General features: G+C 44.9%; 1 protein-coding gene across 1 annotated transcript in view; it reads right to left on the bottom strand.

Moving 5' to 3' along the window:
• Positions 1–25,844, bottom strand: part of LOC134339419 (phospholipid phosphatase 3-like) — a 104,867-nt gene that overhangs the window by 37,555 nt on the left and 41,468 nt on the right. The window contains exons 3-4 of the mRNA XM_063035896.1: positions 15,906–16,063; positions 2,557–2,837 (exon numbers count right to left, since the gene is read on the bottom strand). Of these exons, the coding sequence (XP_062891966.1) occupies positions 2,557–2,837; positions 15,906–16,063 (439 nt within the window). The remainder of the gene's footprint in view (positions 1–2,556; positions 2,838–15,905; positions 16,064–25,844) is intronic.

Below are 25,844 nucleotides of genomic sequence, written 5' to 3'. Positions count from 1 at the left end.
GGAGATTCAAGGAACAAAATATTTCCCGGTCAGGACAGTGTGCTGAACAAATGACACCATTCTGACTACTCTATCCGTATCAGTCAGAAATAAATATTAGATGAATCCCACTTCCCAACCTGGCATGTAACACTGCTAGTCATGACTCTCCATAAGACCATAAGACATAGAAGAATTAGGCCATTCGGCCCATTGAGTCTGCTCTGCCATTCCATCATGGCTGATTTGTTACCCCTCTCAACCCCATTCTCCTGCCTTCTCCTCATAACCTTTAATGCCCTTACTAGTCAAGCACCTATAAGCCTCTGCTTCACATATACTCAATGACTTGGCCTCCATGGCTGTGTGTGGCAATGAATCACCACCTCTGGCTAAAGAAACTCCTCCTCATTTCTGTTCTAGAGGTACGTCCTTATATTCTGAGGCTGTACTTTTGGTCCAAGACTCATCCACTATAGGGAACATCCTCTCCACATCCACTCTATCTAGGCCTTTCATTGTTCAATAGCTTTCAATAAGATCACCCCCTCATTCTTCTAAACTCCAGCAAGTACTGACCCAGAGCCGTCAAACGCTCCTCATACCTTAACTCTCTCATTCCTGAGATCATTCTCGTATACCTCCTCTGGACCCTCTCCAGTGCCAGCAAATCCTTTCTTAGATAAGGAGCCCAAAACTACTCACAATACTCCAAGTTCTTTAACAGAGAACATTACAGCATAGTACAGGCCCTTTGACCCACGATGCTGTGCCAACCTCTGAACCTACTCTAAGATCAATGTCTAATCCTTCCCTCCCACGTACCCCCTTTACTTTTCTATCATCCATGTGATGGAAGGGGTGGATAAAATCAATGTCAACAGAACAATCTGTGACTAGTATGCAGTGATCAAAATTTGGCTATGTCGTAAAACCCAGTCCCAGCTTACATCAGCAGCAGAATTTCGGCCTTTGCTGTTTAACTGTTCAATTGGAAGCTGCAGCTGTCAAGGCCTCTACCAACCTACCAGGCAGTGAACCTCGGGGTCCTGCCAGTTGTTAATTAACATTGTTTTCTCCCAGCTTGGAAGGGGCCACTGGATGGGGCTGGAAAATGAGCTGCCGAGGGTTGTAACCTCAGCCAGCTCAATCACTGGCACCAGCCTGGCCAGCATCAAGGACATCTTTAAAAGGTGGCACCTGGAAAGACCCCCATCACCATGCCCTCTGCTCATTAGTACCATCGAGGAGGTGGCATAGGAGCACAAAGGTACACATTCAATCCTTTAGGAACAGCTTCTTCCCCTCCACCATCAGATTTCTGAATGGACATTGAATCCATGGACACCACCTATTTTTGCTCTCTGACCATAATTTATAGTATATTTTATGTATTACAATGTACTGCAGTCACAAAACAACACATTTCATCACGTATGTCAGTGATATTAAACCTGATTCTGATTCAATACATAATCCCATCATGAACACTGAAGGCTAAAGCCTGATTTATGCTTCTGCATCAACTATGAGCATTAATACTTGTGTGTTGGTGTGTCTGCATCGCTCTACAATTCAGGCACGTCTCGCATGCGCACACACCCGCCCGTGCAAGGCTTCATGGTCATGGTAGTCTTTCTCAGGGTAAACAAGTTTAAAGCGAGCGTCTTTTTTCGTAAAAGCGAAATGTCCCCTCCATAATTTCGGAGGTCTGTAAAGCTTTATGCAAAACATTGCAGCCAGAGTTCCTTCCCTGCCCTTCAGTCGCCCAATGGGAAGCTATTGCAGCGTAGGAGGAAGAGCGATGCTACCAAGTGGACCAGTCACAGCCGTTGCGGTCTGCGTTGCCGCAACGCGTAGTTACATTTTGGGAGAGGCGCGCGTCAGGCCCTGGCGTAGGGATCCGCGTCAGCTCTGCATAGGGTTTGCGGCGACACAGTACTTACGGCGTCGAGTTGACGCAGAAGTATAAATCAGCCCTAACTCAGCCTGGACCTGGGCTCAGTACGCGGTGCCCTTGCTCGCCTGAGCCACTGGGAACCCCAACAGGACATAACCAGCATCAGATACACGAGGGACGGCAGATGCTGGAACCTGGAGCAACAAACTATCTGCTGGAACAAATCAGCGGGTCAAGCAGCACCTGTGGGAGGAAAGGAAGAATCGATGTTTTGGGTCGAAAACCCACATCAGGACAGGGTTGTAATTCATAAACACAGGAGATCCTGAAGATGCTGGAAACCTTGAGCAACAAAATGCCAGAGGAACTCAGCAGGTCAGGCAGTATCTATGGAAGGGAGTAAGCAGTCAAAGTTTCGGGCTGAGACCCTACGTCAGGACTGTAGTACAAGTAATGTACAACCCTGCAAGCTGATGCAGGGTTTCAACCAAAAACATCGACTATTTCTTTCCTCCCGCAGATGATGCTTCTCCAGCAGATAGTTTGTTGTTTCAACTGACACTGGTTGGATGTAACACTCATCCACTCCTTAACCAGGGATGGAAACAGAGCGGTAGTGGGTGGGGCTGGCTCAGTGGATAATCTGAGACACATGCTAAGCACAGAATGTACTTTACCTGCCCTCTGTGACTGCCGAGGCTGTCCCATTGCAGACGTAATCCTCAATGTATCCCTTGGTACAGTCAATTTTTGAGAAGTCCGGCTTGCAGACATACAGGAAGTTGGGTCTCAACCTGCCGACAGCAACCTTTGCCAGATCAGTGAGGGACTGGCTAATGGCACAGCCAAAGAGGAAACAGCCGACCTGCTTGTATATCACAGACACGTAGGGATTCGAGACGAAAGACTTTGTTTTCTCCTTCAAGAATCGGACCCTGTAACTTTCACTGATAGCTATCTGTGGGAATACAAAAGAAGTTAAAAAAAAATTATTAGATATTCCAGCTCTTCCCTTCCCCTCCCTTAACCTTGCCATTCTGTCACTTTATGGGGTCAAATCTCCTCCTGTTAGGAGTGTGTTGGAGATCTGAACTTGCACAAAGATAGAAGGGAATGTAAAAGACCACAGGTTCAACGTTCGAAGAAAGTTCATTATCGAAATACATACACTGTACATCACTATATATAACTCAGATTAATTTCCTTGTGGGCATTCAGCACAATGGAATCAATGGAAAACTGCATAGAAAGACACAAACAACCAATGTGCAGATACAAAAAAGAAAAAAAAACAAAATAAAATAATGAATATTGAGAACACGAGTTGTAGAGAGCTTTCCTCCCCTCAGATAGTTTTATTTAACACATTGATCCAGTCTACACTTCTCACTGACTCGGAAAACATGCCAGCATAATCAATCCCGGTCACTCTCTCTTCTCCCTCCTTCCATCGAGCAGGTACAAAAACACGGACCAGCAGGCTCAAGGACAGCCTCTATCTAGTTGTTGTAATAGTAGAGTTCTTGTACGTCAAAGATGGGCTCTTGACCTCACAATCTATCTCATCATGGCCCCCGCACTGCACTTTCTCTGTAACTGTATCTTTACCCCTGTGTTAGCCATACGTAACGTGAAACAAAGATTTCACTGTACGTCAGGAGGTGACGGTAAGAAATCATTTCCAATTCCAACTGCATAGCCAGGGACTTTTAAATGGCAAATACAAAAGGTCATAGTTTTAAGGTTACTGAAGGAAAGTTTAGGGGGATGTCAGACGTTAAGTTCTTTACATGGAGAGTCTTGGATCCGTGGAAAACCTTGCCAGGGCTGGTGTTGGAGGCAGGTACATTAGGGACGTTTAAGGTACTCTAAGATGGGTGCATGGATGACAGACATGGATGGCTATGTAGGAGAGAAGGGCCAGATTGGTTTTGGAGTATGTTAAAAGAATGGTACAACATCACGGGCTGAAGGGACTGTTTGTGCTCTGCAGCTTCTCTGAGGACTGTGATCTTGTGGTGGTGGAGAGGTCCCATCCAGAGCTTACTGTGGGACCCCATGACGGTAGCAAGGGGGATGGTCCAGACAAACAGTGATCCAACCAAGACCTTATCAGTGGAGTTGGCAAGAGGCTACAGCAGTGAAGGGTCTCCAGTTGTCCTGCATGCCATGTCACTGGACCCTGATCCCGATCTGTCAAGGACCGTGCCGTGGCTGCCCGTGTATCGGCCTCCCTGCGTGAAACAAAGTCATACACAGGCACCCCCCCTTTGGGAGAGCATCACACTCAACTTGAATGATCGCACTACTACTGTGCAGTAATGCTCTACGTTCTAACTCGAGACTTTTTTCAGTCAGGAAAGGACATGCCGCAATTGCAATATGAATCCAAAATTAACAATTATGTCTATTAGGCCTTGAATTATTCTAATTCCTCCTCCCTTGCCAATATGACTGATGCAGACTACATGCTTCAGAGACTTGTTGAACTTTGTGCATTAATTTCATCCTGATTAATTCCACAGTTGAAATTCAGTGTAACATGAGCTTCCTGTAGCCACATCATCCATTGCCCATTTATCATCATTCAAGGTCAGGGTGACAGAGCATTGTTATTTAAGGCAGATAGGAAACGGACACTGCATTTGCGTAGTTGGTAAATTATCGTACACTGAAGGTACAGGGCATCCTTTTAAGTTTCCTCAAGTAACATCCTCTGCCACATAAAAGCAGCAGAGGTTCTATTTGTGTCCGTGAAGAAAGTGGCTGATTGACCTGACCCAGTCCTTCCCACTCGTATCTTCCACTGAGCTGCACAAACTCAAGTTAGCAACATCCAAAGTGGACTCGGCATTTGTGATGTCAGCACAGTTCCGACACCAAGATAAACTCCAAGGCATCAGACTGAGCAACAGCTCCTTCCCCACACTGTTAATCACACGAGGAGCAGACAGCATGGAAAGGCTCGTTACAGTTGACATCTAGCATGTAAATAACGACAGGAATTCCTCTACAGGAATAAACTGCTGGCGTAGCAATACATCTTATTAACCTCAGGGAAGCAGCCTCTGCATCACAAACCATACACACCCAGGAAACTAAGCAGACAAAGGACAGCAGGACCGTGGGTAAGTTATTGGACTAACATCCAGAGACCCTGGAGATATTGATTTTGAATCCCACTGAAAAACTTTAAATTTAGATTTAAATAATAACTCAAAGTCACTGGTGCATGGGAAGTATGGTAGCCGAGGGGTTAGTACAACACGATCGCTGTGCCAATGACATGGGTTCAATTCCACTGCTGTCTGTAAGGACTTTGTACGCTCTCCCCATGATCGCGTGGGCACCTCCGGTTTCCTCCCACATTCCAATAACGCACAGGTTAATTGGCCACATGGGTGGCGTGGCCTCATTAGGCCGGAAGGGCCTATTACCGAGCGGTACTTCTAAATCTAAACCCAAAAACCGTTGTATCATTACAAGTGTGCGTCCATTCCCTTTCCGGAAGGAAATCTTCCTGTCTTCTTCGATCTGGCTTAGGTGTGACTCCACTTGTTTATTCCTCTCAACAACAACATTTTCAAGTGGCTATTGAGGATGGGTAATAAACACCAACTTAGAACTTTCTTTGCACCTCTCCTGTCAAGACCTCTCAAAGAGCTATGTTTCAATAAGATCTCTCCTTCGTCTGAACTCAAAGCAGTCCATCCCAGCCTACTCAGTCGCTCCTAGCTGCATCAGCCCACAAAGCAGTGGTTATGTAAGTAATTAATTGACTGAGAATACCTCAAGACATCTTGAAGTTGTGATAAGGTGCTGTGTCAAAGCAAGCTGCTTAAACACAACAAATGGTTGTGATTAGGGTTAGGAACAAGCTCTTTAATCAAGGATTTTGGTAGACATCTGCAAACTTGTGGTTGATGATGTCATCTGGATCCCTTGATGAAAATCTAGCCACCTTTCTCATTCCCCTGTCATCCACTACCCTGCAGCGGTAGTGTGATCACTCGAGTCAAGTAAGATGTTCTCCCCGGGGGTTATTCTCTCAACGGAGGGCACCTGTTCGTCCCTCAGCCTGGAATGTGCCAGTCAGCAGATTTCCTCCACAGACATCTCCATGTGCTGGCAGACCAACAAGTTTCGGGCAGACTAAAGGGCGTCTTTTACCAAGCTAATGATCTGCCTGCAGCACTTGATGTCCAGCTCCATGTGTGTCCTTGGGAACAGCTCGTAGATCAGAGTCCTCTGTCACGCAGCTGCTAGGAATGAACCGTAACACAGGCCCCTGCATCTCTCTCCACACCCATAAAGGGGAAACCAGCTTGATCCCACAACCCTGCAGACCACGGCACTCCAAGTGCATATCCAAGCACAGTTTCAAAGCAGAGTGGGTTCCTGCCCTAACTACCATTTCAGACAGAGTATTCCAACTCCCCTGTGGAAAAAAAAATATTTCTCATCTCCTCTCTGCTCCTACAAATTACTGCAAAACTACGTCCTCTATTTTTGACTTTTTGCCAAGGAAACACATTTTTCATCGCACAAGAAATTTTGCAGAAGCTGAAAATACAAGCAACACACAAAGTGCCAGAGGAGCTCAGTAAGTCAGGCAGCGTCTATGGAGATGAATGAACAGTCAAAGTTTCAGGCCAAGACTCTTCATCAGGACTGGAACAGAAGGAAAAAAAAAAGCAGACTAAAAGGGAGGGGGGTGGGGTAGCCTACTTTTTCCACCTATCACCCCTCAGCTTCTCACTTCATCTCCTCCTATCCTACCCAACTACCCTCCACCCCTCACCAGGTCTTGCCTATCAGGTGCCAGCTCAACTCCTTCCCCTCCCCGCCTTTCTATTCTGGCTTCTTCCCCTTTCCTTTCCAGTCCTGATGAATGGTCTTGGCTTCAAACGCAGGCGATTTATTCCTCTCCATAGATGCTGCCTGACCTGCTGAGTTCCTCCAGCATTTTGTGTGTGTTGCATTAATTTCCTCTCTCTATTGTAAGTGCCGATGACTTCACAGGTGATGGATCATCAGCTCTTGCTGACTCAGGGTTGTCTCCATGACTCCCTTTGTTCAGTTTGTTATGGCTGTGGTGGGACTTGGCTCGACAAGGGATTGTTTGCACCTCAGAATGATTTACCACACAGGACAGCGGCCCACAGTCAGCAGCATTGGTGTATTGGTGTCAACAGTTTCTTTCCAACCGTGATAAGACTGCTGAACAGATCCTGACCCGGATCTGGGCCGTACCCTCCAAATATCCGGACCTGCCTCTCGGTTTTTTTTTTGCACTACCTTACTTCCCATTTTTCTATTTTCTATTTATGATTTAAAATTTAAATGTTTAATATTTACTAATTTTTACTACTTTTAATATTTAATATTAGTAATCCAGGGAGTGGGAAGCGCAGAATCAAATATCGCTGTGATGATTGTATATTCTAGTATCAATTGTTTGGTGACAATAAAGTATATCACACAGCTCTTAGATTGACACAGGTAGCATAACAGTTAGCACATTTGCTCTACAGTGCTAGTGATCACCGATCGAGACTTGATTCCCGCTGTTGCCTATGAGGAGTTTGTACATTTTCCACGTTACCACGTGGATCTCCTCTGGATTCTCCGGTTTCCTCCCACATTCCAAAGGCACTCAGGCATAGGTGCGTGTGTATAGAGATAGAGCTAGGGTGCCGAAGACTTTTGCACAGTGCTGTAGGAATTTTATGTATTGCACTGTAACGCTGCCGCAAAAAAAATCATGACGTGTGAGTGATGATAAACCTGATTCTGATATGGGTCTCTACTGTGGACTGAGAGTGGGAAGGGGGCAGGGAGAGGGGAATTAACGGTTGGGAAAAGGGGAAGGGAAGTACCAGAGGGACATTCTAAAATGATCAATAGACCGATTGTGTGGAATCAAATGACCTTGCCTGGTGTTTCAGGTCTGGGTAGGTCTGGAAACTTGCCACACCCTGTCCCTGGCACTCCTTCTCTGCCACCGGCCCCACACTCCTCCCGTGGTGCTCCACTCTTGCCATTCCCAACATCCTTCACCCACCCTCCCCCCAAGATTTACAAAGAGTTTTGCACAGTACTGTATAGGTTAGGTCCAGCTACTTGTCGGCGTGTTACGTTGGCGCCAGAAGTGTGGTGACACTTGCTCAATTCTTGCTGATTTGATTTGATGTAAAGGGTGCATTCCACTCTGTGTTTCAATGTAAATGTGACAAATAAAGCTAATTTTTAATCTTGAATCACTAAATGCACCTCATAGTGTGTACATCTGAGATAATTATCTGAAGTAGAATAAACAGCCTCCTCCGGAAATTGGATGAATAATCCAAACAGAGAAGAAAAATTAAGTTAAAACATGAATGAAATAACCGAAGTATTAAGTCACCTCCACTATGAACCCACGATCAGATGCCATATCACAATGACGCCAATCCCAAAAACAGCTTCTGATCTCCTATTGCGTCTTGTGCTTTTGTGTCAGTCTCATTCAGCCTGGTTCTCTCAGGTATAATGCCAGCTTCTTTCAACGATCACTCAAGCCCAGATCTTTTCTGTGTGGGAGAAAGTCTTTACTCACAGAAAGAGTCCTTACTCACCGTGTTCCAGCTTGTAAATTCTGAATCCTGAAACCCTAATCCAAGTTGCACAATGCCAAACTCCTTGCCTGCCTTCCCGGCACACCCTTTCACCTTCAGTTCGTTCTTATTTGCTGCGATTATCAGGGCACAATGAATGCTTCAATGAAGGTCGAAAGTTGCAGGTTGCTTTAGATGAAGATTAGTTTTGTTTGTCACACGTACATGGAAACATACAGTGAAATTCGCCGTTTGCGTCAAATCCCATCGGTGGGGCTTGTGCTGGGGGCAGTCTGCAAGTATCACCGTACTTCCGGTGCCAACGTGGCGTGCCCACAACTCTCAAACCCTCACTGCATGTACGTCTTTGGAATGTGGGAGGAAACGAGGAGAACCTAAAACCTCCTTACTGACAGTGACGAGAATCAAACCCTGATCGGCGATCGCTGGCACTGCAAGACAACTGCTCTAACCGCTACACCACCAGACTTTATAGCCACACAGCATCCACACACGTCTACACTGGCAGGCTTTGATTGCGACCGGGAGGACACAAGGTACTGCAGATGTTGGAATGTGGAGCAACAAATAATCGGCTGCAGGAACTCAGTGCGTCGAGCAGCGTCTGAGGAGGGAGAGGAATTGTCAATGATGTAGGGTTTTGACCCAAAACATTGAAGTTCCTCTCCAGATGCTGCTGAACCAGCAGATGGTTTGGTGTTTTAACTGACACTGGTTGGATGTAACACTCATCCACTCCATAACTGGGGGAGGAAACAGAACGGCAGTGGCTGGCGTTGACTCATGCTAAGCAGAGAGTGTATCTTATCTGCCCTCTGTCACATGTACATCATACAGTGAAGGGTGCTGTTTACCTCAAATCAAATCAGGGAGAATTGTGCTGGGCAGCCCCCCCCCCCCCCCAAGTGTCACCACGTCTCTAGTGCCAACACAGCATGCCCACAGCTCACTACAGTAACCCGTACATCTTTGAAATGTGGCAGGAAACCAGAACACCCAGAGGAAACCCACACCGTCACGGTGAGGAAGTACAAACTCCTTGCAGGCAGCCTCGGGATTCGAACCCTGATCCTACAGTGACTGCACTAACCACTTCGCTACTGTGCCATAAGTAGCGTAAAGGTTAGGGATAGCAAATTGTGGTCATGCTATGTTGGCACTGGAAGCATGGCTGCCTCCAGCACATCCTCGGACTGCACACCAAACAATGCATTTCACTGAATATGACAAATAAAGCTGATCTTTAGTGCCTTGCTGCAGATTCCTGCATCTGTAGCTGGATGCCTACATTAAAGCTGCAGATTCATTATTAATAAGAAGCAGGGGATAAAGATGACTGTTCAACTCCATCTGAACCAGGTTATGTAACAGAGATGGAAGCGTGGCTATGATTCACTATGGCTAGTTGGGTCAAAATGGGAAGCTTACTACACTTCCTCACTGCATTTCAATTCAGAGTATCTGACTAAGGCCCCTGACTTCATTGTGTCACAAGCTGATGCCACAGAAGATCCTCAGGATGCAAGACTTGGCTGTGACTCTATCATGTATCATACATCTCAGTCACACACTCCCCAAACAGTTGGCCTCTGGTTGAAAGGTCAGAACACATCTCCAGCTACAACCAAAAGAATTGCATTAAAATATTAGGATTGGGAGTAGTTTTGGGCGCCTTATTGAAGAAAGGATGTGCTGGCATTGGAGATAGTCCAGAGGAGGTTCATGAGAATGGTTCTGGGTATGAAAGGGTTAATGTAGGAGGAGCGTTTGATCGCTCTGGACCTGTACTCACTGGATTTTAGAAGGAGGAGGAGGGGGATCTCATGATTACCTATTGGATGCTGAAAGGCCTAAATAGAGTGGATATGGAGAATATTGCCTATACTGGGGAAGTCTAGGACTAGAGGACACAGCCTCAGAATGCAAGGACATCCAGTTAGAACAGAGATGAGAAGGAATTTCTTTAGATAGAGGATGGTGAATCTACAGAATTCATTGCCACAAATAGCTGTGGAAGCCAAGTCATTGGGTATATTTAAAGTGAGGTTGATAGGTTCCTGATTACTAAGGGTATCAAAGGTTATGAGGTGGGGGCAGGAGAATGTGGTTGTGAGGGATAATGAATCAACCACAATTTGGAATGGCGGAGCAGGCTCGGCGGCAGAATAACCTCATTCCACTCATGGTCTAAGACCAGCCTCTTGTTACCCGAAGTGACTCGTGTGTTGTATCTGGCTGGGCATGAGCAATAACTCCCCAGAACAGAGAGCAGCCAGGCTGTCAGTTACATGAAAAAAATGTCTGAGGTGGCTGCATATAGCCCGATAAATGGAATACGGACTGTCTGAAAACTGGAAAATCTCTCTCTAGAGACACAAACTAGCTTGCTTTTCTAATTATTTATTGACTTTATTGAGATACAGTATGGAACAGGCCCTTCGGGCCGCGCTGCCCAGCAGTCGTCTGATTTTCATCCTTGCCTAATCACGGGACAATTTACAATGATCAATTAACCTACCAACTGGTGGGTCTTCGTACTGTGGGGGGAATCCGGAGAACACGGAGGAAACCCGTGCGGTCGTGGAGAGAAAATACAAACTCCTTACAGGCAGTGGTGGGAATTGAACCTGGATCGCTGGCACTGTAATACACTGTGCTAACCACTACACTATCGTGCCACCCACTACCGTACTGAGCTGCTCCCTTTTTGTACAACGGACAGGTGGAGCCTGGAGTCACAAGCATGCTTTCTCATTTCTTCACCACCTCCCCCAGACCTCGAGACCACCGAGCTCGCTGCCATCGCCCTGCTCTCATCAAGTATGAAGTGCCAGTCCTGTTATACTGCTTACTTCTTAACTTGTGCCGCAAATGCACCTCATGCTAAATGTCAATCCAATGGAGTATATTCCTCATTTTGACCTGGATTCAGTGAAACATTGTTTAGTTTGGCGGTATGCATGTACAGTGTTGAATGACAGTAAACTTGAACTTAATCTGCAGGTCGACTCTTTTCTTTGATTAAAGTTACAAGAGAAGTTTCTGGAGCCAGTTGGGTGAAACTGAATAGCTTTGAAATATTTAAATCTACTTAATTGTGAAATAAGGACGGAAACATTTTATTAACCTGTTCACCATATACTTCCAAACTGCCCATTCAATTAGATCAGGAGACGGATGATGTGGGAGTAATTATTTTCATTAAATCATGTCGCACTCGTGTTCTACATCTCTTCCATGCTCTCCCCCACCACTGGTTAGAATAGTTAAAACAATACATTTTTCAGCATTTCTCGCTTGGACCTTCTAAGCTCGGGTGACAGTACTAACAGGGTTAACATCGTTGCTGCTAGAAGAATTCCAGCATCTGTTTTTCATCAAATGACATCTTTATATAACCTTTTGCTAAGGTTAGCCTCCAATCAGATTAAACAGACGTTCCCTATTTCCATTTGAACAGGTCTTGTTAAAGTTTCCATGAATTGTGATGCTTTCTGAAGTAGGATGAGCAGCAAATGTACAGGAGTTTCTGTTAAACCTACTACGTTGAGACTTAAACCTTTCCTTCTTTATCTTAATGGTTCAGCAGAAACTAGATGGGCCAAAGGGCCTGTTTCTGATCTGTAGTGTTCTATGACAGTGACCTCCTACAATAATGATGATCTGGAACTGACATCTTCTCTGTTTTGGCACCTAACTAACCTTTAAAAGTCTCCTTTGCAATGATCATCCAATAGTGTAACCTATTGTCGGCTTTCCTTGTAGACATCATTAGCTTTAAATTTGCAAGGATGGTGCCAGGACCTGAGTTACACAGAAAGATTGAAAAGGTCAGAACTTTATTCCCTGGAGCAGAGGGCACTGAAGGAAGATTTGACAGAGGTATATAAAATTATGAGGGGTATAGATAGGTTAAATACAAGCAGGCTATTTCCACTGAGGTAGGGTGAGACTAGAGCTAGAGGTCATAGGTTAAGGGTGAAAGGTGAAATATTTAAAGGGGAATCTGAGGTGAACTTCTTCACTCAGAGGGTGGTGAGAGTCAGTGGAAACGGTGGATGCAGGTTCGATTTCAACATTTAAGAGAAGGTTGGATGAGAGTGGTGTGGAGGGTTATGGTCCTGGTGCAAGTTGATGGGAGAATAATAGTTCAGCATGGACCAGATGGGCTGAAGGGTCTGTTTCTATGCTGTAGTGTTCTCTGACCCTCCCATCTGTCAGCTGACATCATCACTAAGCCTCTCCAAAATATTCAGGTTCTAATCTTGCCATCCTATCTCCCCGTCATGTCAAAGTCAAAGTAAATTTATCATCAAAGAACATATACAATATGTCACCATATACTACCGTGAGACTCACTTTCTAATAAATTATTTATTTTTATTTAGCGATAAGCGCGAACAGGCCCTTCTGGCCCAATGTGCTGCACCTCCCAGCAACCCATCTATTTAACCCTCGCCTAACCACAGGGCAATTTACAATGACTAATTAACCTCCTAACCAGTATGTCTTTGGAACGTGGGAGGAAACTGGAGCACCCAGAGGAAACCCATGCACATAGGGGAAGGGCATTTACAGGAAAATAAGGAAACACAATAAAATTTATGAAAAACTATAAAAAAAAAGATTGACAAACAGCCAATGTGGAAAAGAAGATAAATTGTGCAAACTTTAAAAAAACAAATAAATAATACTGACCACGAGTAATTGTTTCCTTGAAGGTGAGTCTGTAGGTTTTGGAATCAGTTCAGTGTTGAAATGAGTGAAGTTATCTCGACTGCTTCAGGAGCTTGATGGTTGCAGGGTAATAGGTGTTCCTGAGCCAGTGGTGTGGGTCCTAATGCTCCTGTACCTCCTGCCCAATGGCAGCAGTGAGAAGACAGTATGGCCCTGATGGTAGGGGGGGGGGTCCTTGGGGTTGGATGCTGCTTTCTTATGGCAGTGCTCCTTGTAGATGTCACTCTTTAGTTTCACTCTACTATCCTGAGGTCGTCCCAACAGAGTGGTCCACCCTGTTAAGCCAGCTTTCTCCCCACTTCCCTCCCAAAAGTTGAGTAAGATTCACTTGCCCTACAGGAGGTGAGTATGAAGAACAACAGCAACATCTGTGGATCTGGCACTGCGAGCATCTGTACAACGTAATGCTATGCTCCCAAATTAACATAAGGCAGGTACCTTTATATTCTGTCTTGCACAGCCAGAGTACCCAGTCAAATCAGAAAATGCAGCACTGAATCAACATGATTATTCTAATCCTTCACTGACCTTCCACCCCCGAACACCTCTTCCCTTCCTTCCCCCTCTAGCATCAAGGTTTTTGCGACAACTTTCGATACCCTTTATGATCAAGAACCTATCAACCTCTGCTTTAAACGTAGCCAATATCTCGGTCTCCACAGCCATCTCTGTGGCAATGAATTCCACAGATTCATCACCCTTTGCTAACGAATTCCCTCCTCATCTCTGTTCTAAAGGGACATCCTCTTATTCTGAGGTCATGCCCTCTGGTTGTAGACCACCCCCTGCCCCCCCGACCCAACTTATAGGAAACAGCATCTCCACATCCACTCTATCTAGACTTTTCAATGAGGTGCCCCCTCATTCTTCTAAACTCCAGTCAGTGAGTACAGGCCAAGACTGTCAGACACACCTCATACATTAACCCTTTCAATCCCATAAACTTCCTCTGGACCTTCTCCAATGCCAGCACATCTTTTCTTAGCAATGGGTCCCAAAAACTGTTCATACTACTCCAAATCAACTAATTGGACAACATATGTCAAGAGTGATAATAAGCCTGATTCTGATTCTGAAATGTGGCCTGACCAACACCTTATAAAGCCTCCACATTACAACCTATTATAACTACTACAATTTACTTAATTTGTTTCCTTGGCGCAATGCACAACGTGGTATGTTCATTTAAATCAATCCAATCTAGCACATAGAGGGCAGTTTGCTCTCAAGTCATGCATTGACGTCAAAGGAACACACGTAGAATTTCACCTTGAGTGAGAGTTGATATGGCCAAGGTCAGGGAGGGCTGTATGTGATGGATGTACACTGGGTCTCGCTAGGCTTATTACAGCAGGAAGCAACCTTTTGGGAAAGAGCACCCTATATGCAGGTGCATCAAAATCTTCCACCATGGCAAACCACGCTCCCTTACAACAGCGTATCTGAAATGATTACATTCACCATGATGGCTGGTCATACAAGATATACAAAGGAATGAAAAGTCTTTGTGCTTGGGTTTGAATTGGCTAGAGTTGGATCAGGGGTTAATTTTATCCAGGAGCAACCCAAGGAAAATGTGCCATGGATCAATTCGGAAAAGTGGGAAGAGATACACACTTTGGAAGGTTAAACTTGAAGCCCGAGTACTGGGTTAACGGCAGGATTCTGAGCAGAGATACTGAGGCCCATGGCCATAGTTGCCATACAAATTGATATGATGGTTAAGAAGGTGAATGATGTGCTGGCCTTCATTAATCAGGGGACTGAGTTCTAGAGCCGCAGGTCTATGAAACCCTGGCTAGACCACACTCGGAATATTGCTTTCCATTCTCATTATAGGAAGAATGGGCAAGTTTAGAGAGGGCCTAGAGGAGATTTACCAGGATGCTGTCTGGACTAGAGAGCGTGTCCAACGAGGAAATATTCCGCAAGCTTGAGCTTATCGCTTTGGAGCAAAAGGAGGACGACAAGTGTGTTGATAGAGCTGTATACGACGATAAGAGGCCGGGATAGAGTGGGTAGCCAGAGGCTTTTCCCCAGGGCAGAAATGGCTAATACGAAGGGGCATAATTTTAAGGTGACTGGGGGAAAAGTATAGGGAGGGATGTCAAAGGTAACTTTTTAACGTAGTGAGTCGTTGGTGCGTGGAACGCTCTGCCGGGGGTGATGGTAGAGGCAGATACATTAGGGAGATTTGAGAAACTCTTAGATAGGTACACGCACAAAGGAAAAATGGGAGGGAAGCTTCAGAATGATCTTGAAGTACAGTAGGTATGAAGGTTAGCACAACATGGTTGGGCTGAAGGGCCTGTACTGTAGTGTTCTATATTTTATACAGTAACAATTACTCTGTTTCCAAGTGAGTAGTGCTCCTGGTCAGGGATGTGTTTCTAGCGGATTGCTTTCATATTTAAAGCCACTTCACATCCAGTCATGCTTTGTTCCAAGTGGATAACCACAATGGAACAGGGTCTTCCCCTCGAGACACCTCTCAACAGGACCACCCCCCCCCCAACCTCCCAACCACACCCAGGATTATAACCATCCTCCTGGCCAAGGCCAGACAAGTTGTACAGAGATCTGAAAGGACACGACGTCCCAGCCAAAACCTGTAGTAATCCTGTGGGCCTGTGTTCCAGAAAAGACCCAGGAATAAAAGTGTACAAACTTACTGCAATGACAGTGACTAAAATGCCCACGGTGCACAGAACAGGGTCGGAGATTGTTTCATATTCCTTCAGCGGGTAGTTGATACTCGTATCGTTGCAGTAGAACCCACGATTATATGGCTTAACCGCATTGAACTCCACCATGAAGAATGGCAGGGAGGCTGCAAGAGATAAGACAACACGATGAATGCATCAGATCCTGGGACTGAAGGACAAATCATATCCAACGCACCAACAGGTCAGTCTGACTCGACTTTGAACTTTCCAATCAAAGTCAATTTATTATCGAAGTACATATAGATCACTATATACTACCCCGAGATTCATTTTCTTGCAGGCATTCACAGTAGAGCAAAGAAATACAATATAATCAATGAAAAACTCTAAAGACTATCAAACAACCAATGTGCAAACGAAGGCAAACTGCTCAAATACAAAATAAATAAATATTATTTCTTACACCTCTCCAGAGGCTGCCTGATTTACTGACCAAAGATGGCAAAATTCCTAAGTAACACACACACACACACACACACACACACACACACACACACACACACACAAAACGCTGGAAAACGCAGCAGTCCAGGCAGCATCTACGGAGGGGAGTAAATAGTCGCTGTTTCAGGCTGAGGTGCTGGTGAAGGGCCTCAGCCCAAAATGTCGACTGTTTATTCCCCTTTCATAAAAACAAAAATGAACCACCCAGAGAGCAGCATTTCAGTGAGCAAAAAACGACTTGTTAATGAGAGAGGTCGGAGGAGACGGGTCAGATTGATTCAAGGTGACACGAAGGCGACGGTAACTCAGGTGACCGTGCGTTATAACAACGGTGTGCAGGAGAACGTCTCTGAACGCACATGTCAAACCTTGAAGCGGACGGCCTACAGCAGCGGGAGACCACAAACATACACTCAGTGGCCGCTTTCTTAGGTATAGGAGGTCAAAAAAAAGTTGATCCTCCTTGATCCTTTGCTACAGAGCCCAGTCACTCAGCCCATCATTCCTCCTACGTTATTTCCTAGGCACAGATAATCTTATCCCGGCATTTGCAGGGTCTGTCAGTCAATAACCTGGGGAATGAGGGTGTCTGCATGCTGAACTGACACCCTAGCCCTGACCCTGATGGCAAGTAGGGTCACAGATGTCCCACAGGAGAATAATCCCCAACTCCAAATCACAGTCAGAAGTTGCTGAGTGTATTATTGTGACTGGCCATAAAGTGCTACCTGGAGCACGGCTTATTAACACTGAGAATTTTGATTGGGGTTATTACTTTCTGTGTTGTAGGTACTTCATTCATGTCCGCATGGGAAATTTACCTCCTAGTATTTAACACTTAAGGCACCTTAAGCAGGAAACGTAACCCGGCCTCTCCCCTACAAGTGTTTTAACACCCAGATTAAACAGGAAATCCATCCCCTTCCCCTTACCCAACCCATACAGGATATTAGCTCATGTATAATACGGCATCCAGTCGGCACAAAAAAGCTTTCTCTGCACTGTACAACAATGCCTCGATCAAGCAAGCGAACCACCCCTACTCAAAAGCTTGACACACGTAGGAAATTCTTGTACATTCATGCTGAAAATGTTAAATTAAGCGATGCAAAATCCGTCTAAATACTACAGGGGATTAAAAAAAGTACTGAGGTGTTCACGGGCTGTTCAAAAACCTGATGGCGGACGGGAATAAACTGTGCCTGAATCATTGAGTGTGAGACTTCAGGTTAAACTTTGGGTTCAAAATTTAATCCAGTAGATCTGATGGGCTGATTATTTTACTATAATGAATATGAAAATTCTAATTCCAATTATTTGAGCTCCATTTCCAATGTAAAAGTACCCATACATGACCTAACCATGGTATAACTTACATGAAGTACATACACTTAACTGGGAGCATTGGAGGCCTTCCTTAATTTAGTGGTGTCACACATACGCTCCTCACACCCGATCCACCTTTCCCATGGTTCTGCAGAAATCAGGTCTCTTCCAGAGCTCAGGTTCCCAGTGATGCCCTTCCCCAACTCACAGAAGCTTTCAGAAGGTGCGGTACAGCGAAGTATGGTTACAAAATTTAAATGACCTTTGGACAGGAACGTGGAGAGGGGACCAGCTCAGAGAGGCCCTTTGGCCTGCATGGATAAATTGGGCTGAAAGGCCTGCTTCTATGCTGTATAAATTTATCATTCTAAGCCAAGCCAAGCTGCTCCAGTGTGAGACCACTTAATTCCTCCTCCTTCCCATCCTCTGACAGCCTGAAGAAGTTTTCTTCCTAGCTCCTGATTATGGTCGTGGCACAACAAGAAACTAAAATTCCTAACAGGTTCCAAAGAAAAAGTGGATGAAAATTCAATAGTCTTTTACAGTGGGTAACTTTACTCAGTTCCACACTGAACCGACAGACTCACTTTCAAGGACTCCACAACTCATGTTCTCTATCATTTGTCTTTTATTTACACAACTTATCTTCTTTTGCATCTTGGTTGTTTGTCAGTTTTTGCCTATAGTTTTCCATTAATTCTATTGTATTTCTTTATTTTGCTGCAAATATCCACAAAACAATGAATCTCAAGGTAGTATATGCTGGCGTATATGTGCTTCGATGAAAAAAATTACCTTGAACTTTTAAAAAAGATGCCGAGCAAGGGATCTTCCACTCAGCCAATTGAGCCCACTCCTGATCCAAAATTCTCCTCAGAACTGACCCTTATCCAACATGTTGTTGCCGCATTCATTGCCCTTACAGAGTTAACTTACTATGTTTACTGCTGTGCAAGCTTTGTTTAAATCCCTGGAAATTTTGTTAAATATTTATTTATTTATCATAGAATGGATAAAAATGAGAAAAACAAAAGTTACAGAGAAGAGCATATTGCAACGTTCGAAGGTCATGGCTTGGGTGAAAAATTCATTAAAGCAGCAATTCTGGTAATTTAGAAGTCAGGAAATGTGAACGTTCTGTGTGTGTGCTGGGAAACGTCGATGCTTCCCTTCCAGCACCTCCCAGCTGATGAGAAATAGATTATGCACAAAGCAGTCACATTCGAGGCATTTCAAGGTCTTGAACCAGTGACATTGTGGCACATTCATTCTGCCTAGCCTGGCCCGCGCACACTCACTGTGCTGACATCATATCAAGTAACGGTAGTTATGTTGAAGCCCTTCTCGGAGATGCGCTATGATGAGCTATGATTAACAAGATGTTCAATGTTCGGGAGGAGAGTGGAACAATTCTGTTTCCTAAATTCTATGAGTCAGCAACTTGAGGACACAAGCGTGGAGAACATCATTTGCAAGAGAAAGAAGAGAGACAGAGGGAAGAGGGGAGAGGTGGGAGAGGGAGAGGGAGAGGAGAGACAGACTGTGACAAAGTGGGAGAGAGAGAGAAACAGTGAGAGAGAGAGAATAGAAGAGGTTTTATTTCTAGCTACTGGTTCACAAGGAAAAATACAAAAAAAAGTTAAAATTCCACCCAGGAACCAAAACAAAAGTGAATAAAATTTCAGAAGAAACATTCTAAAGGAAGACACAGAGCAATGGGTCTTCTAGTCAGGGCCAGTCAAGTCCTTGTTCAAAATTTCTCCTCAGAACCAATTCTTATCCAACAAGAACTCATCTGCAAGTTGCTGCCATGTTATTTCTTACCATCTCAGGCTTAATTCACCGTGTTTGCCGCTAGAAATCTTGCTAAAATATATATATTCCCAAACCATCAAAGCCCTATTCACAGTTTAGCAAATTATGATCACTTTGCACTAAGTAACATTTGTTCTTATTATGTTCTTTCTTGTAAATATTGCATATAATTTAAGTTTTCTTTATGAATGCTGCTTAAATAATGTTACGTGCCTGTGATGCTACTGCAAGTAAGTTTTTCATTGCACCTGTACATTCATGTGCCTGTGCAAATGACAATCAACTCAACTTTGTAAAGTTAAGAAGAATGAGAGAAACAAAGTCTAAAAATTACAGAGAACAACATGTTGCAATGTTTGAAGGTCATACCATAAGTAAACTATTGAAGTAAAGATTACAATAAAAACATTTTAACTGGCTGGCTGTCCTTTAATTAACAAGGTTGTATGTCCTACACAGCTTTATATTTTGCAGATTTGCACTCCTTTCTTTGTGTCTCAAACTGACCTCATTTCATCAACTCGTCTCCCTTCCTTAAGAATTTCTCCCTCTAGCTGTTCTCATTAACCTATTGATTATCGGGTGGCAAACCTTTTGACAGCATGCTCCCAAATTGGTGATAATCTTCTAAAACATTCTCTCACTTGCCATGGCAATTTTGAGCAGACATTATCATTAATGAATTAGTAATAATAATTATAAATTTGTATAAGGAAAAAGGATGAGTCCCTTTGCTTATTTATGTATATCCATTGTTTTACTATTAATAAAAGTATAACCAAGACAGATCAAAATAAACCTATTCAAAAATTATTAATATCAATTTTTTAAAATGAAAAATAACAATTTCTAAATTGTATTGTTATTTTAACTCAGATACACTCAGTGGCCATTTTATTAGGTATACTTGTACACCTGTGCTCATTAATGCAAACACCTGATCAGCCAATCATCTGGCAGCAACTCGATGCATAAAAGCACGCAGACACGGTCAAGAGGTTCAGTTGTTGTTTAAACCAAACATTAAATGTGATCTAAGTGACCTTGACTGTGGAATGCCGGTTGGGTTTGATTATCTCAGAAACTGCTGATCTCCGGGGATTTTCAAGCACATAACCTCTAGAGTTTACAGAGAATGGCACCTCAAACAAAAATAAACATCCAGTGAGTGGCAGTTCTGCGTGTGAAAATGCAAAAAAAAGAGGTCAGAGGCAAATGGCTATAAGGTTCCAACTGACAGGAAGCTGACAGTAACTCAGATAACCCTGCATTACAACAGTGATGTGCAGGACAGCATCTCTGAATGTACAACGTGGTGAACCTTGAACTGGGTGGGCTACAGCACACTCGGTTCCGCACTTGGACCTAGCAAGGTGCCACTGAGTATGGAAGGTAAGAAATGTGAAGGTGAAATGATACGCTTTGCTCTAGATTTGTAGAAGACCAAGGAAAGGAAAATAAGCAGAGTGAAGTCAGTTCCAACTGGTTCAGCATTTCAAAGTTCAAAGTGAATTTCACAGCACAAATGTCACCATATATCCCAACCCTGAGATTCCTCTCCCTGTGGGCTCTCAGCAAATCTATAGAATAGTAACTGTAAACAGGATCAATGAAAGATCAACCAGAGTTGCAGAAGACAACAAAAATGTGCGAACAAATTAATAGCAGTAAGTACCATAACAAGATAAAGGGTCGATTAGAGTGAGATCATTGGTTGTGGGAGCATCTCAATGGATGGGCAAGTGAGTGTAGTTATCCCCTTTTCTGCAAGAGCCTGATGGTTGTGGGGTAGTAACTGTTCCTGAAGCTGGTGGTATGAATGCTGAGACTCTTGTATCTTCTACCTGATGGCAGCAGCGAGGAAGAACAGCATGGCCTGAGTGGTGAAGATCTCTGATGATGGATGCTGCTTTTCTACAGCAATGTTTCATATAGGTGTGCTCAACAGTTGGGAGGGCTTTACCTGTGGTGTACTGGGCCAAATCCACTACCTTTTGTAGGATTTTCTGTTCAAAGCCATTGGTGTTTCCATACCAGGCCGTGATGCAGCCAGTCGATATACTCCCTACTACACATCTATATAAGTTTACCAGAGTTATAGATGTCATGCTGAATCTCTGCAGACTCCAAAGGAAGTAGAGGCACTGTCGTGCTTTCTTTGCAATTGCACATACTTTCTAGGTCCAGGACAGATCCTCTGAAATAGTGACACTCAGGTATTTAAAGTTGCTGACCCTGTCCACCTCTGATCCTCCAATGAGGACTGGCTCATGACCTCTGGTTTCCCTCTCCCGAAGTTTACAACCAGCTTACGATCCAAATACTGATACGTACACCAGGTCTGTGAGGATTTCAAGATGTATCATCTGATGTCATGTGCCCTCGCAACCATCTAGCTGGTGCCAAGTCTGCACGAGATGTTTCCTGTGAAAGCAACCTAACCCTTTCCCTTCCTCTGATGCCATCAGGTCTCCTCCCCACCGCCGCCCCCCCCCCCAGATCTCAGCTCTAATTCTGCCGTGTCTTCGCCTTTCCTTCCAACCTTCCCCTCCCTGAGGCAGAACGTTCTGCCCGCAGCAAGGGTCTTATCTTTATCCCTCTTCGCCCGTGCCTCAGTGAGTTCTTCTTCTAATGTCTCAGTCTCCAAGCCCACTTCTTTGGTAAGGATACCTCACCCTGCACCAATAACCCCTTCTCCTGCCTCCAACCCTTTTCCTCGTCTAGGACACCCTGCTCTGGAACTTTTCAGCTCTAATTGCTGATGAGACATCAAGCACTCCTCACTCGTCCTCCTCGAACTTTACCCCCTCTGAACACACTGCCCTCTACTCCCTCTGCACCAATCCCAACCTTGCCATCAAACCTGCAGACAATGAGGGCGCTGTTGTAGTGTGGCAGACTGACCTCTAACCTGCTGAGGCCAGCAGGCAACTCTCAGACACCTCCTCTCACTTATGCTTTGAAAAGAACCCCACTCTGGCCATCAGGCTAATGACTCCCACACCGTCACGAACCTCATCAACTCTGGAGAACTTCCGTTCACTGAAACCAAACTCATAGTTCCCTTACCCCGCAGTGCTCTACCTCCCACCCAAATTCCACAAAACTGACAGCCCTGGTAGGTCCCATTGTCCCTCCCTGCTCCTGCCCCACTGAACTTGTGTTCACATCCCTCAACTCCACTCTGTCCCCGCTTGGTTCAGTCCCTTCAGTTACGCTAACGTGCTCTTGATGTATGCCAATGTTCCACTCACCTACCACTCCTGTGTAAAACACTTACCTCTGATACCCCCCCCAAACTTTCCTCCAATCACTTTATCATTATGCCCCCTTGTATTAGCCATTTCTGCCCTGGGAAAACGTCACTGGCTACCCACTCAATCTATGCCTCTTATCATCTTGTACACTTTGTGTACATCTTGTATAATTAACGGTAAACATGACTTGAGTAAAAAAACTATTACTAAAGCCCTGTGTAAGTGCACTGTTGAAGAGTGAACACAAACTCTCATAATGCAGTTGTAATGGGCACCTTCAAACCACAGAGAGAATGTAATTCAAAGCAACTTCTAACCCAATAATTAGCCATACAACAAAGAGGAGCCCAGAACACGGCATGGTAAACCAGAGGAAGCATGTGTTTAATTCCTTTCGATGGGGCAGATTCCCTTTAAATAAACGGACTGCTTGCTGAGAAGCAAAAAAACTGCATATGCTAGAAATCTGAACTTAAAACAGGAAACAGGTTAGGAAGCGACTAAGGAGAGGGGGTGAAGGGGTGAAGGGATGAAGGGGTGAGAAGAGAGAAACTGGGTGAACAGTGTCAGGTTGACCATTTGCTGTGTGATTTGATTCACTGATCTGAAATGCTCAACTCTCTCTCCACAAATGCTGCCCAACTGTTGACTGTCTCTGGAATTGCAACCAGCTAACATACTTAACGACTCACTTCCTTACTATAATAGAGTAAGCCATTCTGCCCATCAAAGCCATGCTGATTCCCACCAGAATGACAACCATTGCTCCTATACCCCTGCAATATATGCTCAGAGGCCACTTTATTAGCTATCTCCTGTAGCTAATAAAGTGACCACCGAGTGTATCTGTGTGGTCTTCTGCTACTGCAGCTCATCCACTTCAAGGTTTGACATGTTGTGTGTTCAGAGATGCTCTTCTGCACACCACTGTTGTAGTGTGTGGTTATTTGAGTTACTGTTGCCTTCCTGTCAGATTGAACCAGTCTGGCCATTCTCCTCTGACCGCTCTCATTAACAAGGCCTTTTTGAGCATGGAACTGCCCCTCACTGGTGTGGGACTTCAGGCCTTTTGTATCTCCTGCCCTGTAACCTATTCTGTCTCACATACCCATTAAGTCCCCTCCCTAACCAGCTCTCCTACCATCCACCCAATCACTTTCGGGGCAATTTGCACACCTTTGGGAGGTGGGAGGAAACCGTAGGACCGGGAAGTAAACCAGGCGGTCACAGGGAAAGCGTGCAAACTACACGCAGACAACGCTGGAGGTCAGGACTGGACTTTACTTGCTGGGGTTCTGAGGCGCCTGCTCTACCCTCTACCCCACCGAACTGCAGGATTACTCGCTCCCAAATTCCGTCAACCTTCTTGCAAAATGCAAGAATACACACAATGAAGCATCAGGTTGTGTTTTCTCTGTAACCAGCCCTCTGGCGTTGGAGAACAAGCTCGACTACTTACCCTACACCGGCTGCTTACTTAACCAGATGCCAATAACACTGGAGACGCTGGAATTCTGGAACAAAAACAGAAGGTGCTGGAGACACTCAGCAAGGCAAACAGCAGTGGAGCGAGAAACATGGCCGTGTTTCAGGCCTCCGAACAAGAAATGTGAGAAAAGAAGCACATACATTTAGGTTGCAGGGAAGCAACTAACGTGGACACAAAGGTTGTCTTGAGACAGGGGCCGATGACTCACAGCTGATCTGTCTGGAGATTGTGTAAACAAAGGGAGTCAAACATGGGTTCTACACCAAAAAACACGGCCAGAATGATGAGACGCAGAACACTGCAGAAGATGGAAATCCAAGATAAAAAAAAAAGGAGGATGCAACGTGGCTCAGGTGCAGCCTGAAGTGGGAGAAGAAATGGTTAATGTTACAGAGTTGGCGGGGGCGTAATTTTACATCAGAACTGCCCACTTCCGACACAAACTAGTTATTTGAAATTGTTCAAGTCAATAGATTCCAAAGCCAGCTAGTTCCATCCTGTTCACTAGACTCCCCAGCATGAGGACATTTTCAAAGGACGATGCTTCAAGAAGGCAGCATCCATCATCAAGGACCCCACCACCCAGGAGACGCCCTCTTCACATCGCTTCCATCAGGGAGAAGGTACACGAGCCTGAAGACACGCACTCTACGTTTTAGGAACAGCTTTTACCTCTCTGCCATCAGGTTTCTGAATGGTCTATGAACCCATGAAACTGTGCTGAACTTTTGACCTTCTCTATGACCACTTCCCTCCCACAAAGCCCTCCATTTTCCTGTCATCCACGGGCCTATCTAAGAGTTTCTTAAACGCATCTCCCTCTACTGACACCCCTGGCAGTGCGTTCCACACTCACGCTACTCTGCGTAAAGAATTTACCTCTGAAATGTAGTCCACTTTCTTTTTAATTCACAATCGTACACAAGATTATCAAAATCCTCTCTCACTTCAATTGCAGGGCAGCTTTGCCAGTTAATCCCCATCTGTCAAAAGCCATGCCAAAGTAAAGTCCAAACAGAAGCCAGCCACTGATTGTTGGGAACAGCTCCACAGTTTTCCTGGAAAAGGCACTGGAACTCAAGACGAGCAGCTAAGATAAATGGAGTGGGAATCCTCAGGGAGCTCAAAAACCCTTTCAGCCAGCAAACCGCTCACTGGCGTTCCAGGGCTGATGGGCAAATGACAAAAATCGGACTCTGCGTGTGGCTGTAGTGAGCGAGTGCAAGGGGCTTGGTGAATGGACCCATTGTGCTCTGGATTACTGAGGCAGATCGACTTGGAAGGATTCGGCCTGTCCTGATTCGGCTGCCTTGCCCACTGCACTGCCATGTCACCACAATCCTGCTCCTGTACAATGTGCCTTGTTCTCCTGCACTGCCGGCTCCCTACAAATGTTGATGTTGCTTCTGCCTGGAATCGTCAAAGGGAAAATGAAAGCAGGATACCACTCTCAAGAGATTGCTGCTGGAAAAAGTGGACGTGCAGATTGTCCAGATCTGGATTTTGCTTCAACATTCCCAATCCAGGCTTTGACATGAATGTTCACCTAGGCCA

Source organism: Mobula hypostoma, chromosome 29 (assembly GCF_963921235.1).
Source record: "Mobula hypostoma chromosome 29, sMobHyp1.1, whole genome shotgun sequence".
NCBI lineage: Eukaryota > Metazoa > Chordata > Chondrichthyes > Myliobatiformes > Myliobatidae > Mobula > Mobula hypostoma.
This window is presented reverse-complemented; position numbering and strand designations above follow the sequence as displayed.